The 18,903-nt window shown below is 40.8% G+C and overlaps 1 protein-coding gene across 2 annotated transcripts; it reads right to left on the minus strand.

Annotated features, from left to right (window-relative positions):
• Positions 1–815: 815 nt before the first annotated feature.
• On the minus strand, positions 816–18,691 carry podn (podocan). 2 transcript variants are annotated; one of them, XM_042417743.1, is made up of 11 exons: positions 18,548–18,691; positions 10,178–10,471; positions 9,975–10,068; positions 7,860–7,924; positions 6,045–6,154; positions 5,792–5,948; positions 5,575–5,690; positions 5,100–5,313; positions 4,440–4,883; positions 3,442–3,590; positions 816–1,740 (listed from the first exon to the last, which is right to left on the minus strand). In XM_042417743.1, the coding sequence occupies exons 2-11, from the start codon at positions 10,451–10,453 to the stop codon at positions 1,590–1,592; spliced, it is 1,776 nt and encodes a 591-aa protein (XP_042273677.1). In that variant the 5' UTR covers positions 10,454–10,471; positions 18,548–18,691; the 3' UTR covers positions 816–1,589. The 2 variants fall into 2 exon arrangements, with proteins under 2 accessions (XP_042273677.1, XP_042273678.1); XM_042417744.1 differs by having other exon boundaries at positions 18,575–18,690.
• Positions 18,692–18,903: the final 212 nt, after the last annotated feature.

An 18,903-nucleotide genomic window follows, 5' to 3' on the forward strand; every position in this document is an offset into this window, starting at 1 on the left:
TGTCAAAAGAATAACATAAAAATAATGATATCCACATTCATCCACATTGTAGGTAAATCACTGCTTTCAAAGATTATTGCTGTCATTCCAACAACTCACTGGCTGCATGTTCACTCATTTCACTTTTTAATACCTTCTAAAAGATTTGAGAGTGGTGCTGAAACATTCCTTTCAATCAGTCAACTGAAAGAAAAGTAATGCAAGATCTTTTTGATCATCAACTAATCATTTGAATAATTTATCAAATAACATTACTTAACTGGCTTTAGTTACAATCCTTTAAACTTTTAGTCCTGGTTGATATGATCACAGCTGTAGTTAGTTCCATTTAAAATGACAATGTTTTGCTCTGTATAATTTGAGAGTTTGGGATTGTAATTTGAAAAAATCACTTTGGGCTTTTATAACTTTTGAGGGATGTTTGTCATTTTTGACATTTTATATATAATTTATTACTTATATTAGTCATTTTTTATTACCTGAAAAAATAAGTGATACATTAATCACTACTGAAAATAATAATTAGTTGCAGCCCATTTGAGACTAAAATTCCAGTTTATTATAACTTGGAGCTTATTTGCATAGGTTTGGCCATCGTTTCTATCAGTCATAATAACTTCGTACTCACTGAAGTTATTGTTGAGATGTGGGAACACAACAACATCACTACAACAAAGTTCAACAATGAAAGAAACTCAATCATTCAGGCAATCAGACAGGTTGTAAAAAGCCCAACAGTTTCACCAGGTCATCTAGCACTAATTCAGTCTCAATATGGAGCTACATAATGTACACAAACTTGAGCACACCCAATATGATGGAAATGATCTTTAATTTCACAGGAAAACTGCGTGCACAGCCACCAGAAAGGCCAAAGTTAAATCAGAAAATCTGCCCTAAAACTGAGATGGATGTGTGAGACGTACACATTTCTTGCCTCATCAGTTTGTGTTGTAGATATGTCGCTGCGTTCCCAGATCTCAGGAATAACTTTGGTGCATGCATTAATATCATAACTGATCTGAACTGATGGCCAGACCTACAAATAATGCTTTTGTTGGTTTCAGTGGGAGTCAGATTGCTTCTTTTGTTACCCTTGGTGTTACAAACACAAATTCTTTCACAGTATTTCTAGTAAAATCACTTATTTAAGGCAGGTGGACAAGGTAGTGATTAACAAAATGACATAAAGCAGAGAAAGACACACACAGTGTGAACATCTGTCCTTTTTCACTCTGCTTAAATTTTTGGCATTAATTCTGAAACATTTACATGGGAAAATTCACAGTGAGTTTTGTGAATGCATTTTATAGAATAAAGCAGAAAAACACCATTTAGATGATGGACATTACATGTCAACAGTCATAAACAAATATTAAAGCTCAGATATAAAGATATGCAATTCTAACCAGCCCACAAAAAGGAAACTAAAGTAACTTCATCTGGTATCCTGCACCAGAAATATGTGACTCTGCCACTGACAGCACAATAATGGACCTGGGAAATGACATTCACAGGTTCATTCCCATTTAAAAGCCCTTGCTGTCCTTGACACAGTGCAGTCCAATGTCAGTTCAACTGAGTGTGTCTTATGTTTCCTGCTCCTCCTCCATCATCTTGTCACCATCCATGTCGTCTCTTTTAAAGGAGAGTTCACTGTTTTCTGTAGCGATGTCCAGGATTTTGGACAGGTATGCCAAAGTACTCTCGTCCACAGATTCCAAAGACACACGGTTAAACCTTGAACAGTAAAAAAAAAGACACACAGGTTTGTGAGGTGTATTTTTCTCACTTAACAGTTGATCAAAATAGTCTTTAGATTGCTGAGCTTTCAGAGACTAAAAGCAAAAGCCCCAACGTGCAGAAGAGATGGTTAACAGACAGCAGGTGACATTTACAAACCACATCTGTCAGGAGGAGGATCTGACAGCTTCTCTCTGCTCAGGGATAAGCCTAGTGGGTCCCATCTGTTGAGTTCGTATGTGCACACTGAATTGCACCCACGCTAATGTCTAACGACTCTATTGACTTGATCAAACACACAGTCACAGGTGTTTTACTCGAATCAAAGCACTTCCGAAACACCTGGAATTAACTGCATCTACTCTTATCTATCAATAAAAAATGCTTGCATATTGTTGCCCATAAACTTTAACTAGCCAGCATGTAATACACATGAACATGCAATTAGTAATGAACACACATAAATCCTCCCTTCACATCCCCCACTGATGCAAGCATTCCAGCAGCTCTAAATTGGCTCAGGCCAAAGGCTCCCAGCTGTAGGGGGAATTTGGTTGAGAAAAAAAAGAAATGTGGCAGCAGCTGATATGAACAACATGAAGAGCATAACAGCTTGGAAGGGGTTAAAGCCCGTAAACACAAGCCATAAAGCAGCTAGGTTGAGGTCAGACTGACAACCAAACAGAACAAAAGCCTTCAAAGCGCTCGTCCGAAACCTCTTCACTCTGCTTTCTGACCGCTGCTTTCAGCTGTGGTGCTTGTGGGTATAAGCCTGCACTATGTGGAATAAAGCAAAGTGGAAAATTTGCTGAATGCACATAAATTAGAGGAGATTGAGAGATTAGATACCACATTGCAGTACTCTGCAAAATGAAGCTCAGTCATAAATTTGGTTGATTAGTAGCAGACCAGGACTTTATAACTTTATCAAAAAGTGAACTTTTATGAGATATTGACCAAAAATGAAATTCAAACTATAGTTTGAAAGGTTGAAAGTAAGTTGAACGTCTAAACAATGGCGTGACAAGTTAAAAGTATGGTTTGAAAGTTTAAAACTAACATTTGAGCATCTGTAATTTTAGGTTTCCCTGTTTCCAACCTTTGTGCTAAGCTAAGGTAAGCAGTTGTTAGCTGTAGCTTCATATTTACTGTGCAGACAATCTTCTCATCTAACTCTTCACTGTGCTAACATACTCAAGACACTTCTTTTAGAGATTCTGAGTTTTATGAACTGTGAAAGTGATTTTTTTTTTCTCAAACACTTTCACAAGAATAAAAAGGAAAGAAATCTAAATCTTTTCACTGTGCCTAAATTCACTCTGAGCTGATTGTAAAAATATTTTTTAAAAAAGGGGGGAAGAGCACTGGTGTACGAGTGCAGCTGATCCTTGGAGACTAGCAGAGCAGTGTAAACAATACCAACTCACCAGATTTCCACAAAGCCCCAAGGGCTGTGAAGAGTGTCAGGTTAAAGTTTATCCTCTTTAACATGTGTTGTGCAGCTACTTTGAAGAGAAACGGTTAATGCAGACAATCGTGGAGGATGAATTGAGTGTTGATGGTTTTAACACCTGTTCACTTCTTTTTTGGAAAGAAAATCGAGAATCTTACAACTACAGTAGCCTACTAGTAACATGATTGAGACTAATAACTACAATCTTCATTCAAAACTTGTTTGTGAGTGTATGTGTCGCTCACCGGAGGAAGATGCCTTTGATGTTCGGAGTGCCTTCAAACGCTGAAGCAGAGATACTGGAGATGCGGTTACTTTGCAAGTAAAGGTACTCCAGAGACTCAGGCAGGTCAGAGGGGATGTGTGACAGCTGGTTGCCAGACAGGTCTAGCGTCTAAAATTACAAGATGAATAATGAAATAAGTGTGTTTTGTTATGTCTATTGGACTTAGAAGAATTATACCAAAGCCTGGTTTGTGTGTGCAGCTAATAACCCTTTTCCACTGCAGGAACTTAACTAATCAAAAAGGGATCTCACAGGATCTGCTTTTGTTTCTACTGTTATACACTCACTTTGGGGTCAAGTTCCTGGCACTAAATTTTGGTGCTGCTCAGGAAGTGATACAAAATGAAAGTTCCAGGCACCTTCGGGGGCTGTCAGCAGTGAAGTCAATCATGATTGGGTAAGCAGATGTGTTGTCACACCACAATAATGACAACGAATAAGCACATTATCCAGTGTCTGACCAAAATGGAGATACAACAAAAAATTTAAAAGATCAAACAAGTAAAATACAATATCATGATGCACGCAATGGAGCAAACCAAAAAACGACAAAGGAGTTTGATAGGCTGGACATCATTTTGGGCCACCAAGTGGCTTGGGCCAGGGCCAGCAGTTCTCTGGATTCTCTGCCACTTTCATAAATTATGTTCACGTAAATGTGAAAAAAAAGTATAAAATCCTCAACAATATCGGCACCACTGCTTTTACTGTTGTCTGTCCCAGAACCACTTCCTTGCACTTGCATGAAAATGATCGGTCTCACCTTTGCCCTTTTAATGGCGTATATCTGAAATGGCTCACTTTGTAAAATATAGTGGAAGAGAATGGAAGAACTTCATACTAAAGCCTCCCATGGTTTTTAAAAGCTACTGGAAGCCCCAGGTTATAGGTTGTTAGGTTCCTGAAGTGGAAAAACGTCTTGCACTAGTATCTGATGCGTCTCCCTCAGCCACTTACAGTGAGCGCACTTAGCTCCATCCAGGCTCCCTGGTAGATTGAGTTTAGTTTCAGATGGTTATCACTTAGGATGAGCTTTTGGAGATTCTCCATGCCTGTCAGTGCCCTGTCTGGTATGGAGGTCAGCTGGTTGTTCTTGATTTCGAGCACCTGTAAGCTGCGAGGAAGACCCAGGGGCATCGAATGAAGGCCGTTCCCTGACAGGTCTAGGGTTTGCAACAAACGCAGCTTCCTGAATGCCTCACGGTGCACTTTGGGGCTGGTCAGCTGGTTGTAGCTGAGGTTGAGCTCTGTCAGTGTGTACAGCAGGTTAAGGTCATTGCGGCCAATTTCAGCTATGGAGTTGTGGAGCAGCATTAGAGTCTTAGCCCGCCGAGGCAGACCCCTGGGAACCCTCTCCAGCAAGTTGTTGTACATGTGGAGAGTGTGTAGTTTCTTCAAGCCCTAGTGAGAATGCAAATTAAAGATTCAATTGGTGATCAATTATTACGCAGCGGGTGAAAATGTTAAATATGTAAGATGCTCACATAAAAGCAGTTGAGCATCACCTCTTCTAGCCTGTTCTTACAATTGAAAATATTAAAATGAATGTATATTTTTACATGGGTCTGGTCTCTTGGGAAAACAATAAAAAGAATATGACATGAAAAAGAAATGTACATGGAAAGCAGCTGGGTGGATGGAACGTGCGCGGAGCTTGTTATTGTGGAGGATCAGGTACTCAAGGTTTCGGACAGAAGTAAGAGCGTCTCCAGGGATGCTGCGGATGGAGTTCTTCTCCAGGTGTAGCAGCACTAGATTGCGAGGCAGACCCTTGGGGACAACGCTCAGGTTGTTATTTGACAAGTCCAGACACTCCAGGCTGCTCAGTTGGCTGCCAGGAGACAGAGAGAGAAGTTCATCGAATCAGTTCTGTGCTCTTGTACTGTGTGCTTTCTTGCTGCTGCTGCAACACGAGACATCAGATAGTCTTTGTCAAGTGGATGGTCTCGTCTTGTACTCACTTGAAAACACTTAAATGCATGTATAATTGAAGTTTTACTTTCTTTTTTTTTTTTTTTACACTCAGCAAAAGCATTAAAATGGCAGAATATGTAAGCGCCTGGGGGTTTTGTGAGTGAGGATTTTTGTTCACCTGAAAGTCTCGTTGTCCATGCCCTCATTGCTGAGGAGGTTGCTCTGTAGATACAGCTCTCTGAGGTTTCGCAACTTGTCAAAAGCCCCTGCTGGGATTTTCTCCAGCTTGTTATTCTGTAACAGCAGGAAAAATCCTTATATGTTATCATTACCATATTCATGAATATTCTAAATGCAAATGTATGCAGCAAGGTGCTCTAGTGTATTAAAGGGACCTTCAAATGAAGACGGTAAAGGCTGGCAGGCAGGTTCTTGGGTACAACACGCAGGAAGTTGCTGGACATGGTGAGAATCTCCAGGGAGATGGAACCATTGAACATGTCATCAGGAAGCCCCACATCAGTTAGCTTGTTGTTGTGGAGATACACAGACCTGGGGGCCACAAGCAAGGGGCATTGCAGTGTGTAAATGGGCATACTGTATCTCCAGAAACAAAGGGGAAATTTGCACAAAAACACACATTTGTACCTCAGTTTTGGTTTTTGGCCAAATGTGTACGGATAGATCCTTGCAAGGTGATTAGCAGCAAAGTCAGCACTAACCAAAGAGGGTGGTAGGACCTTTGGCGCTGAGGCGAGCTGCAAATACAAGAAAAGAAGCATGACAGAGCTTTACTACAAAGATTTGATTTCATTGATGTAGGGAGAATGTGATTTTTGAGACTGTCCTCACCAGAAATTGGACAGCATTAAAATGATCTATGTTTAAGTTTACCCAGCAAGCAACTTAGTGCGGATGTGCAAATACTGAATGTTCTCTCTCAGAAGCAAAGGGATAGCAATTTCAGTCAGTCAAACCACCACTTTGGTCCAGAGTGAATTATTATGACAAATATTAGATTGTTTGACATGAAATTTGCACAGATATTCATGGTCCCCAGAGGATGAATTATAATAAATTTGGTGATGCCCTGACTTTTCAATAGTGCCACCATGAAGTTGATTTTGATTTTTGGTTTTGTATGAAATATCAAGACAACTGTCAAATGGAGTACCATTCAAATCATGGTGGCCAGAGGATGAAGCCTAATGACATCACTGAACCTTTGATTTTTCATCTAATGCCACCAGCAGGTCAAAGTTTTAATAATATTGGTGAGCTCCTAAATTTTCCTCTAATACTGACCACTACTTGACATTAATGGTCCAGAATGAAATGTCTTCACACCTATATGAACTGCCATGAAAGTTGGCACAGATATTTGTGTCCCCCTCAGGATGAACTGAAATAACTTTGATGAATCATTAACTTTTTATCTCGAGCGATCATCAGGTCAAAATTAATTTGCCCAATACTTTGGTTTATGACCAAATACCTGCAAAACTAAAGACATTTCTATCAGCCTCAGTTCTTTGTGTTTAGTGATAACCAGCAAATATTATAATGCTAACATGCTAAGATGGTGACTATGGTAAACATTATACCTGGTAATATCAACATGTTAATATAGTCATTGTGAGCATGTTGCAATGCTAATCGTAGCATTTAGCTCAAAGCACTGCTGCTGCTAACATGACTTTTGGGTTTTAGTCTTGTTTTCAACCATGCACGATCACAAACTCTCCCTTATCTTAACCAAGTAGTTTTACTTGGCCAAATTTAACCAAGCCTTAACCATAGAGGTGGCAGAACAAATTTGCCATTTTGTCATTTAGGCATTAGGACCAAAGAAGCGGGCACGGCTTAATTTGCTACAGAGCAGAAGTGCTGTATGTGTACCCCTTCATGTAGAAGCAAGGTTTCCCTCACTTTAGTGACTCCTGCCAGGACTAGCGCTACATTGTACAAAACCGCAGAGAATATAGAGATCCGAGAAGCACTGGTGAGATTAGATGTTCATTTAGAGCTCTCTCCTTTATAACATGGTTTATGGATTAAAGCAGCATGGGTGTCTTTGAGGCTTAGCGAGCACTTAAAAATCCCCTATTCTTCCTGTATCCCGTTTGCCTATTCATCCCTGTGAAGGCACAAACAAATCTGTCCATCCTTTCTCTCTTGCTCTGTGTCCAAAAGGGTCACTAACATTTTAGCTCTGACCAGCTGGCACAGCCGTACTGGAAGTGATTACAAGCATAAGCTCACAAACAGTGTGTAAGAGGAGACTGCCACCTCTCTCTGCCAGCTGGCACTGTGTCAATGTATCTGAGTAGTATAGAATAAAATAAAATAGAATAAAATAATTTAGAGATGAAAATGTAAAAGATAACATTTCTTTTGAATCATGTAAGCAGAGTTGAGGTCAGAAGAGAGAACAAACATTTGAGAGTCTGCTGTATGACTCACCTTGTTATTTGCCAAGTATAAATAAGCCAGCTGTTCGAGCATCTCAAAACCTTCATCTTCAAGGCCTGTTAAGTGAAAAACATACTGAATTGCAAGTCAGAATACTAACAACAAAAGCCAAAAACTGCTATATGTAGTTTTTATCAATGTTACACATGAAAATAATCTGGTATTCTGAATCTATGGCTCAAGGTTTCTTTGTTGTAGAACTGCACAGCATATAAAAAAGGTTTTATGAAGCACTGTGTAGCTGTGGAATGCCAACCTACTGGAGTGATATTATCTCAGTTAATCATATTATTTATAGGCTAATGGGCACTTCAATCTTCAATCAACCCATACTCCTTCTGTAAAGGTGAAAATTACGCATCCCTTGGCTAATTTGAATTATCTTCTGTGTAGCTCAATGATTTGTTGTCACCAACTATGTGGTCCATTCATTCCAACTGTTTTCTTCACTTCAGTACAAATCTAGTTTGACGATTCACGATTCGGAACGAAGAAATAAACATTAAAATTTTACATTTTGTACATACAAGTATTTTTTTTAAAGGCCACACAAATGTCTCTGAACAGCCCCCATGAACATTTGCCTACATGCAGCCGGTAGAGGCATGTTTCAGCTTTACAGCTAAAGCTTCACTAACCATAGTTCAGACTCAGAGATTCAGGCAAATGTGGGAATCAAAGAAAGCATTTTTCTACCTCTTAAGACATTAGTGAGGAACAAAACATTAACCAGAACTAGAACCATGGCAGGCTCAGAAATCAACCCATATATTGAACAAGATGGGAGAAGGAGGCTGAAAAAAGAGGTTTTAGCTGATGAACAGTCAGCTAGATACACTATCTAACTCTTTTCCCATGGGGATTGTGGCCTTATCTTGGTCTGTTAGAGATTCTATTACATAAAATGCTTGATACACTGTGATTTGGGAAACTGCAGTTAGAGATTTAGCAACAAAAACACAAGCAGTTGTCACAGCTGGCCAAGAGGACAATAATCCACTGAGCTATCCGTTCATCTTGGCAGCACCATTAGCCAGAATGGTAAAGACGAACTGGCATACCACACCACTAACAGAAACAATAAAGAAAACAATAATTGTGTCTGTCTGCACAATTAAAGGCTGTGAATTAAGCAGTGTGCTTCAGTCTCCTTTCTTCTCTGGAAGAAACAATAAAGGCTTAGCCAGTGGGTGCAAAAAGTTGTTCCCAGCAGGTTTGATGTGTGCCATTTGATGTTTATTTTGGATTCTGTTTTGAATGGTAATACATAACCATGACTGTGGCTTAAAACTGATGTCTTTAAACATGCAATATGTAATTTCTGCTACTGGGGGTCTCTCAATCAAAACAATAACAAAAGACGGAGTTTGTGAAGTAGCGTCATGGGAGTTGTTGTCTTCATTGTTAAACAACCAGCTTCTCTTACTTCAGTGTTCATTGTTCAGGATGTTTTGAATGGGAGACAAATTATTCGGCAGAGGTCTCCTCCCCTCCAAAACAAACAGACTGGTGATTAAAACAGGTAAAAACACTGAATAAAGCAGTTTCACCCAAAAAATCAATGTTTCTCCGATGCGGTTTGGCAGGCACAGGACATCCAGGAGGGGCTGCTGGCTGAGCTGCTGCTAACATTTGCTCAGCTTGTTTCTCTGATAATTTAAGATCCAGACATCCGATGACTAACTAAAACTTGCCCATCCTGTGAAAATTGATTCAGTTGTCCCTGTAGATTGTCCTCCATTCCCTGGACCTAACTACTGACTGAGAGCAAACACTGGGTGCTGGGAAGAGTTAAACTGGAAACTGCATTTCCTCTGCCACATTTGGATGTATTTGAAAAAATGTTGTTTCCATAAATACAAGTAATAAATAACCATAAAACACCCCAGCAGCAGAATAGCCACTGATCCAACTAACATTGCTCCAAACTGACCCAACAGTTCAAAGCTCCGACAGAACCAGTCAACAAAGACCCACAGCTGAGCAAAACAAACAGAATTTCAACAGACCCACACAGAACAACTTTGTATACAACAGGTCTGTAATATGCTCTCCCGCTGTGCGCCAGGTTCCTGCAGGAGATTTCTATTGTGTTGCTGTGTTTACCATCTGTGGTGAGCCAGTTGTTCTGAAGGTTGAGAGTCTCAAGCTGATGCAGATGAGAAATGTGCCCCACTGTTACCTCCTCGATTTTGTTGTTCTGGCATCAGGAGACAAAACACAGACATATATGTATATACATACATACTATACAGAGTTACAAAATGCAGATGTGTATTACAGTCTCTGTGTGTATGTGTGTGCAAGACCTGCAGAGAGAGCTGGCGGATTTTGTCAGACAGATTATCGGGAAACTCGGTGAGGTCGACCCCGGCACAGTCCACTGCCCCCTCTGTTGTACAGGTGCATTTTGGTGGACATTCGATCTGCTCACTTTTTGTCAGCACTGTTGTGATGTCGGCCTCCTTTACTCGCTCTTCCTCCTCCTCTTCCTCTGGTTCAAGAGGGGCCTGGCAACGCACCAACACGCAGGCCAAGAGCAGCACACTCAGAGCCTGCAGGATGGAATGCTTGGGAAAGGCCATGTCCACTGCTGAGCTCTCCTGTTGCACAAGCACATTGACAGTAAAGTTAAAAAGACAGCTCTTGGAGTATTTTGTTCCTGGAAACAGGAACTTGTTAAAGCTGCAATCTGCTACTATTTAAGCAGTTTTGAGCAGGTTTTTGTACTTTGAGATGTTGGATTGTTTGTTGGGTGAGTTAGATGCCCCATGCTCCAAAAATCCCTTTCAAAAATGTTTGTGTTGTGAGTAACATCATGTTGTAAATCATTATGGATAACCAAGGGTTGTGTTAACTGTTTTTTTAATCTTATTAACGTTGGGTGGATATTTGGGTTGTACATAGAATTGAGAATTGAGTTTATGGATGACTAGTTGAGAAAGGGGTAGGAATAAATAAGTGTATACTTCTTCCTACTCCTTTTCAGACATGTAATAATTTTTTTTTGTCGTTTATGACAATTTGTTTATTGAGTTGTTGTATAGGTTTATTCTTGTTTTGTTTTTATCTGTTTTTTTTTATTTTTACATGTTTGAAATAAAATTGACTGATTATTTTGCACTGCTTCATAGCTCCTAAGGTGTGAGGAGGTGTGCCTACTGCCTGTCAAATCACACATGAACAGAAAAATCTAATGGGTCTGATGCTTTGTCTTTAGTTTATCTGCACTCTGTGTTTGCTGGAAGAAAATCATGTGGTCTCTTAAACCCTATTGACACTATACGTCAGAGGTTTCATTTAAATTTGCTGATGATTAAACCTGCAGTAACTTATTTTTTGGTCATTTGGGGACAGCAGAAACAAGCTGCAAACATAAGACTGACATATTATCACCTTATAAGTAGATATGGTTAGCTTGTTAGCAAACAGCAGACAAGGGACAGACATTCACATTTAATGGGCCTCATCCAAGAACATTTTTGTATTTTTATCCTAAAACTCTGATTTTTTCTGTGAAGTTTGCTTGTACAAGTGTTCCAAGTCAGATTCAACAAACTCTCTTAACTGCCTGAACTTGTCATAAATCACTCCTTTCAGCCTGATGAATGTCACCTGTTCATGAGTAGGTGCACTTTCATGAGATGCGATCATTAGCATAATTCATGCCCCTAAGGCCCCTACATGTTCCGCTCCATTTGTTGGTGAGTTTTATTCAAAAAAAAAACTTCCCAAAAAGTAAAAACACCGAACAGATTCAAGTCCTGCTTTCAGAAATCAGTAGACAGAAACATAACAAATTTAGGAATGTCAATATTAGAGGACCCAAAACAAAAAAAATATATAAATCCAGCTGCCAGCGACGAATCATCAGATCAGATCAGCGCTGTACTGTCACAGAAATAAAGAGGGAACACTTTGACATGAAGTTAGATACCAAAAAAAGCTCTAAAGCAAAGCGCTCTGTGACTAATATGAGAGGCGGTCACGTGACAGACAGAGATATTAGAGGAGAATCCTATAGTCTACAGGTGATGTTATACTGTCATCTGCAATAGAAGCTGATACTGGACAGAGACCTGCAGAGAGAGATACAGCAGCTGACGGAGTGAGAGAAGTTTCCTAGCAACTACTGAAATGTAGAAGTTGCTGCCTCAAAATATGCCAATAAAAATGATAAAATCTAGAAAACCTTTCAGCAAATTGGCAGCTATGATAACAATAATATGGTAAACATAATATTAATTTTGCATTAAGTTTGTTTCAGTTATGTATTTGATTTTTGTTCATTTCTGTATCATATTTAAACTCCAAATTAATTCAGATTAGGACATTATAATTGTAAATGAAACAAGTGTGAACAAAGGCGGAGATGATCTATTACAACACATATGACAGGTCTGAACCACTCGTAAATTTTGTTTGTACCTAAGAGAAAACTGATGAGTGCCACAAATGTTCTTAAATCCCTCATACGTGCATCTTAAGAATGAATCTGTTCGTATGAGTGGTTCTTGCATGAGGCTCATTGTGTGGTGTAATTGGCCACCTGGCAAATGTAATTCCAATATTTACTGTTGGAACAATTCCAATATTAGTTGCTACCTTTGTCTGTCTGATGTTGCTGGGCAGGAAGTGTACAGTGGGTTTTTGAAAACAGCTGCCTGCTGCAGCTAAAAACAACACTGAGAGCCGTGAGAGTCAACCAAAACAATGAAGTTGAGGGGCCTAAAACCAAAACAATGAGCTGAAAGAGGCTAAAACACTCCATAGAATTGAGGGGGATTTGCAGAGGCAGGTGATAATTTCCTGTGGGTTTGTTACTACGAGCGATACCTTTTACATACAGGTTCTCATGTAATCCATTGTCAATATACAGATATTAATAATAGCCACTATAAGGTGGTGAAATTCAGTATGTGTGCAGATTTCTAGAGTTCAGATTATTTTATTGATTTCAAAAAGTTAAAATCTTTTACTGTGTATTACCTCATGAAGGCAACACTCATAAATGAGACAAATGTCACTGTGGACTCTTAAACTGTGGCCCGTTACATGGGGTTCAAAACAATATTGGCATGTCCATTAATTACTGGTTTAACTGATGTATGTCATGTGGGATGAATGATTTTTGTTGATATTTTTCTTTGTACAGGGGACTCTGTACCGCCTCCCAGAAGGCAGGAGCTGAAAGTGATGATTCAGGGGATGGCATGACAGGATTTTGTCAGATTTTGTCATTCGTTCAGCTGCTTTGCCTGATATTGCCTTGCCAAGTTTGACTATTCTGGAGAGTTTGGCATTGTTTTTGATGTTGTTCTTCATGCCAGAAAGACTGTTACCAACGAACTGATGAGGTCATTGTATTAAAGGAGACATGTCATGCACATTTCTAGGTCTATATTTATATTCTGGCACTCTACTGGAATATCTTTGCATGATTTACAGTTGAAAAAATTCCTTTAATTTAACTCTACTACTGACTCTTTACGCAGACCCTCACTTCAGCCTCTGTCTGAAACAAGCAGTTTTAGCTCCTTTCTCTTTTAAGGCCCCCCTCTCCTCAAGCTTTGGACCTGTGACCATATTTACCACAGACATCTGAGATCATAACAGTATAAAAATAACAGAAATTCCTAAAAAGCATGATATGTCCCCTCAGGTCCAATGTAGCATGCAGCTGTGTTTACTCCAGCCTGCTAAGTGACTGTCTGGCCGTGACACACAACATAAAACAAACCAAATACAGGACTGGTATAAACTATAAGCTGCTTCCTTATAATATAAACTATATGAAAGCAAATTATTTCTGTCAAGGCTCTAGAGAGTCAGAGATTCATCATGAGTTAAACCAGTTAGTAACTGAAGTTGTGTCGCTGAAGCTCTGCAACTGCCAAGTTTAAAACATGATGTTGTTATAGCACCCAGTAGTGCCTCCAAACCACAGAATTTCCTCCCAGCTCACTGTTAATATTTTAAAATGGTTCACAGTTGTGGTTCAGAACATGAAAAAAAGGATATTTTGTGAGCAGAAGAAAAGCATTTTTCAGAACCGAGGTGAAAATATTACTCTTTTATTGTATATTCCTTGTGGTCATCACCTGCTGTCTTTATGCATAATAGTTACCTCAGCCTTCAGCTAGAAACTGTTTCAGAGTAGACAGCTTGCCATGATGAGAGGCAAGTGTTTCGGCAGAAGACAGACTGGTACTAAATGAAGGACTGGAGGGGAAGAAAACAAATCCTGTTTCAAGGTAAACAGTTGTATTTTACAATGTCACAATTCATGTAGACGCTTTTATCCAAAGTGACAAACATCGTTGATACAATACAAGAGAGGATCTAGTCAGGAGAGAACAACACAACTAAGTGTCATAAAGCTAAGTTCAAGTTCAATAGGATGCCAAAAGGCAGCGCACAGAGGTAATGCATAGAATGCATAGGAGCAGATTTTTTTTCTCTCTTTGTCCATCAAGTCTGGAGTTGTTCGCGAAAGAGCTGGGTCTTTAGTCTTTCCTCAAAGACTGAGAGGGAGTCTGCGGATCAAACAGAGTTTGGTAACTTGTTCCACCACAGGGGAACTACAGAAGAGAAGAGTCTGGCTAGCGACTTAGGGCCCTGTTGTGGTGGTTGTACCAGGCGCCTTTCATTGGCAGAGCATGGTGAGCGGGAGGGAGCATAGACCTGAATGAGGGAGTTCAGGTAGGTGGGAACTGTTTTGCTGTTTTGTAACTGAGTGTCAGGGTTTTGAATTTGATGCAGGGAGCAACTGGGAGCCAGTTGAGGGATATGAACAGCGGGGTGACTGTGCTGTTTTGGGCTGGTTGAAGACCAGCTGTGCCGCCACATTCTGGATCATCTGCAGAGCTTTGAACGTACATGTGGGGATGCCTGCCACTAAGGAGTTGCAATAGTTAATGCTTGATATTACAAGAGCCTGTACCAGGGGTCGTGCTGTATGCTCAGACCGGTAGAGTCTGATCTTCTTGATGTTGTACAGGGCAAATCGACATGACCGAGCAACTGAGGCCACGTGAACCTTACAGGTTGGTTGGTCGTCAATCATGACACCCAGGTTTCAGGCAGACTTTGCAGGTATGAGTTGGGTTGATTCAAGCTGGATACTGATCTGTTGTTGTATAGAGGGACTGGCTGGGATGACAAAGAGCTTGGTCTTAGAGAGGTTAAGTTGAAGATGGCGTTCTTTCATCCATGCTGATATATCAGCAAGGCATGACAAGATCCGAGCGGAGACTGTGTGGTCTTCTGGTGGGTACAATAGGAAGAGCTGAGTATTGTCAACATAGCAATGGTATGAGAAACAATGGGAGTGGATGATTTCACCAAGTGAGGTGGTGTATATTGAGAAGAGAGGGGGGCTGAGCACTGACCATTGAGGAACCTCTGTGGATAAGCTGTGCAGTTTGGACACTTCTCCCCTCCAAGATATTCTAAAAAATCTCCCTGAGAGGTAGGACATGAACCAGCGGAGGGCAGATCCTGAGATACCAATCTCAGTCGCTGTGGAGAGGAGGATTTCGTGGTTAACCATGTCAAAGGTAGATGACAGCTCTAGCTGTAATAGAGCTGAGGACTGACCGGCAGTTCTTGCTGAACGCAGTGATTCCTTTACCAACAGGGGTGCAGTCTCAGTAGAATGCCCCCGCTGTGTGTGCAATTTTTGATAAGAAGGGCAGGAGTGAAACTGGTCTGTAGTTTTCAACCTGGGCTGGGTAGAGTGTAGGTCTTTTTTTTAGTAGTGGGGTGACCCGAGCTTGCTCAAATGTGGTGGGGAACACACCCGCTGTAAGCGAGGAGTTGATGATGTGTGTGACTGCGGGGTTAAGCGTGGGGGAACTGGTCTGTAGAGGGTTGGATGGTATCGGGTCCAGCAGACAGGTAGTGGAACAAGAGTCCTGCAGAAATTTGGAGACTTCCTCTTCGGTCAGACGGGATAATGAAGGGAGTTCAGCCCTGTTAGCTGGCAGCTGTAGACTGAGTTGGTCAAGCTCAGAGAACTGGTTATGGATGGCAGAGACCTTATCAGTAAAGAGGAGTGAGTTAAAAGCAGAGAACATTTTCCGAGCTTCTGTGGCACCACAGATCTTATTCTATTCTTATGCCATTTTCTCTCTGCTGCTCTGAGCTCCGCCCCTTGCTCTCTGACGACTTCAGCGACTTCAGGCTTGGATGTTAGAGGGCAGAGATTGTTAAGAGAGGAGGCTAGTGAGGACCAGAGCATGTCTGTAGCCTCATTGACAGGAAGTGAAAGGAATTCATTATGAGGAGGCATCGTAGCCAAGACATCATTGGAAAGTTGAGTCGGTGTGAGGGACTGGATGTTTTGGCGAAGGGAGACCAACTGCAGAGGAACATGAGGATGTTCCGGTACAGTGATCATAAATTGAATAAAGAAGTGGTCAGATTGATGTAGGGGGGTGACAGTCAGATTTGCTGTGGAACAGTTCCGAGTCAAAATCAGATCAAGAGTATTGCCCGCTTTGTGTGTGGAGGGGGTGGAGACCTGTTTGAAGTCAAATGAGGACAGAAATGACAGGAAGTCAGCTGCTTGGGTTTTGCCAGTATGGGTATTCATGTCTCCCATGACAATCAGTGGTGTGATCGTCAGGAATGGCTGAGAGTAACATGTCTAGTTCGACTACAAAGTTCCCTAGTTGACACCCCGGTGGGCAGTATATGACAATCACAAACAGCTTAATAGGAGCAGAAACCCTGATTGCATCGTATTTAAAGAAGTTGATGTTAAAGGAGTTGTAGCTTAGTGGAGAAAGCTTAGTGAATTTCCAGTGTTTGGAAATGAGGAGCCCCGCACCACCTCTGCGCCCAACAGGGCGGGGTGTGTATGAGAGTGAGGCCGATGTGGCAGTGTTTTCTGGATGGATTCAGGTTTCAGTCAGGGCTAGTACCTGAATGTCTGACAGATTAGCAAGTGCTTGGATAAATTCTGTTTTGTTTACAGCTGAATGGCAATTCCATAGGCCAAGAGAAAAGGAGGAGTGAGTAGAAGAGGCTTTTCTGAGTGAATAGAGGTTCTCAGGGTTGCATTATCTGCGACAGATGTAATTTTTTTGAAAGCCTGGGATGTCACGAAAGTCTTGTATCACATGGTGAGTGAAGCAGGAAACGTGAATAGATAGTAGAAAAGGAATAACCAGTCAGTGTCCTTGCTCGGAGGACTCGCACAGGTAGACTCACAGCTCTTTACTCAATTCCGTCTTCACACAATAAGGGCTGACGCACAAGTTTAACAGAAAAGCTGCCTTATAAACTTCAGACAATGAGTTTGAAAGACATGAGCATTTACTTGGCAAGGAAGATGTAAGGAAAGACACTATTCAGTTGCATTATGGGAATTGAATGCTTCAATTTTGGAGACTGCAGGGAGTAAATGCGCCCGCACAAAAACTGTCTGGAACATAAAACCCTGTAAAACCCCCTGTATAATGTGTTACTTATTGAGATTTAGAAATGCTGGTAGGTGAATTTGTTACCTTTGACTGAGCCAGGCTAGCTGTTTCCCTCATTCTAAATGTTGAACTATTCCTTTAATATAATTTTCTGTTCTTCATGATTTCTTCAATTCATTTCAAATCGATTCAATCCAGTAAATTTGGTCTATTCCTTGAGGCCCATTTGTAACTGCTGTATAAAAAAAGGTGAGCTTTCAGTATCATACATCTATGAATTCATTTCATTGAGGAATAGTTCACACTGTTTACACACCAGGCCATCAACAAAAGACAGCCGTCTCTCTGCCTCCTCTGTCTATTCTGCTTATCCCGTGTCTGAAGCTTAAATCCTCACCAGCTGCAAGGGCTAATTTGGAAGGAAAAAAGCATAAGCACCACCAAGGAAAGCTTTTTTGCTTTTCATAATCATGCACACACATTCAAAAAATCAACAATTTTGAAGGAGTCAAATTTTCAGCTATAGGTGGTATAAAATAATAAGAATCTAGCCTTTTGCAGCTGGCTGACAGGCTCAAGGACAGCAGTGTTTTGGTAAAGCCAGGAATAAGCCCTCTAATCATCTCCAATGTGGGTAGAAATATACCAAATGGGCACTCAAGGCAAACGTCTAAAAGCCATCCATCAGAAGTCCCTTTTCTGCCTGTTGCACCACAACAACTACTAGAGGGACAGTGGCACATACACATACACACACACACAACATACAAAAAGGAAAGCCACACACAAGCATGCATACACCCACAGCAAATGAAAAATAAGAGCCTGTGCACTTGCCTGCAATTATAGCACAATGTTGACCCTGGCTAGAATAAAAACATCACAGCACCCAGGAGTCAGAGAGGAGTTTAAAGCCTTCACTTTAAAGTCAACACTCTCTTGTTACATTATAATTTAGAGGCTTGAAGTGAGAATAATCTTTATTAGCAGCGATCCTGAGCATTTTAAAAGTCATCTTGTTTTCATGCTTTTCTGCTCTTTCTTGGTTGAGTAGAGGTCGTGAAGTGGCTCTACTGCACTGTTAAATAGTCAGGATTGTCTGGGATACACATGCCAGAACTGTCATGCACAGATGAATGACGCTGACACTTTAAGCTAAGTCTAAGGTCCATATAACAAAACAGCCACACATAAAACATGCTGCAGTAAGGTCTGAAAAAAAAACAACAACATTCTGGTCTACTACTTTACCCTTTCCGAACGTTTGCTGAAACGCACTGAAGTCTGACGTCCAGTCCAAACACAGGCTGTCCCATAGCAGGCGAGAAGTCGCACAGCCACACCAGATACCCTCCAGATGTGAGAGAGAGTGGGAGTGGGAGAGGGAAAGTTAAGAAAGGGAAAGGAAGGGAAACAGGCGAGAGTGAAAAGGAAGGGAGTGAGTAAGAGAGACAGCTCTGACCTGAATGAGAGCCAGAAACGCAAATTCTTTCTCTTTTTTCCTCATATTTTTTCCCCTTGCATCAATTTTTTTCCCACAAGGTCGCAGTTTTAGTGTTATAATATAATAAGTTCATCTTGATTTTGTTGAAACTGTAAATTTTTCC

Source organism: Thunnus maccoyii, chromosome 7, assembly GCF_910596095.1.
Source record: "Thunnus maccoyii chromosome 7, fThuMac1.1, whole genome shotgun sequence".
In the NCBI taxonomy this organism is placed as follows: domain Eukaryota; kingdom Metazoa; phylum Chordata; class Actinopteri; order Scombriformes; family Scombridae; genus Thunnus; species Thunnus maccoyii.

Excerpts from the sequence above, each read along its gene's own strand:
- podn (XM_042417743.1), bottom strand. The coding sequence starts at position 10,453 with ATGGCCTTTCCCAAGCATTCCATCCTGCAGGCTCTGAGTGTGCTGCTC. Across the intron at positions 6,155-7,859 it reads TATACTTGGCAAATAACAAG|CTCGCCTCAGCGCCAAAGGT; the intron begins GTGAGTCATACA and ends TTGTATTTGCAG. Across the intron at positions 1,741-3,441 it reads ATCAAAGGCATCTTCCTCCG|GTTTAACCGTGTGTCTTTGG; the intron begins GTGAGCGACACA and ends TTACTGTTCAAG.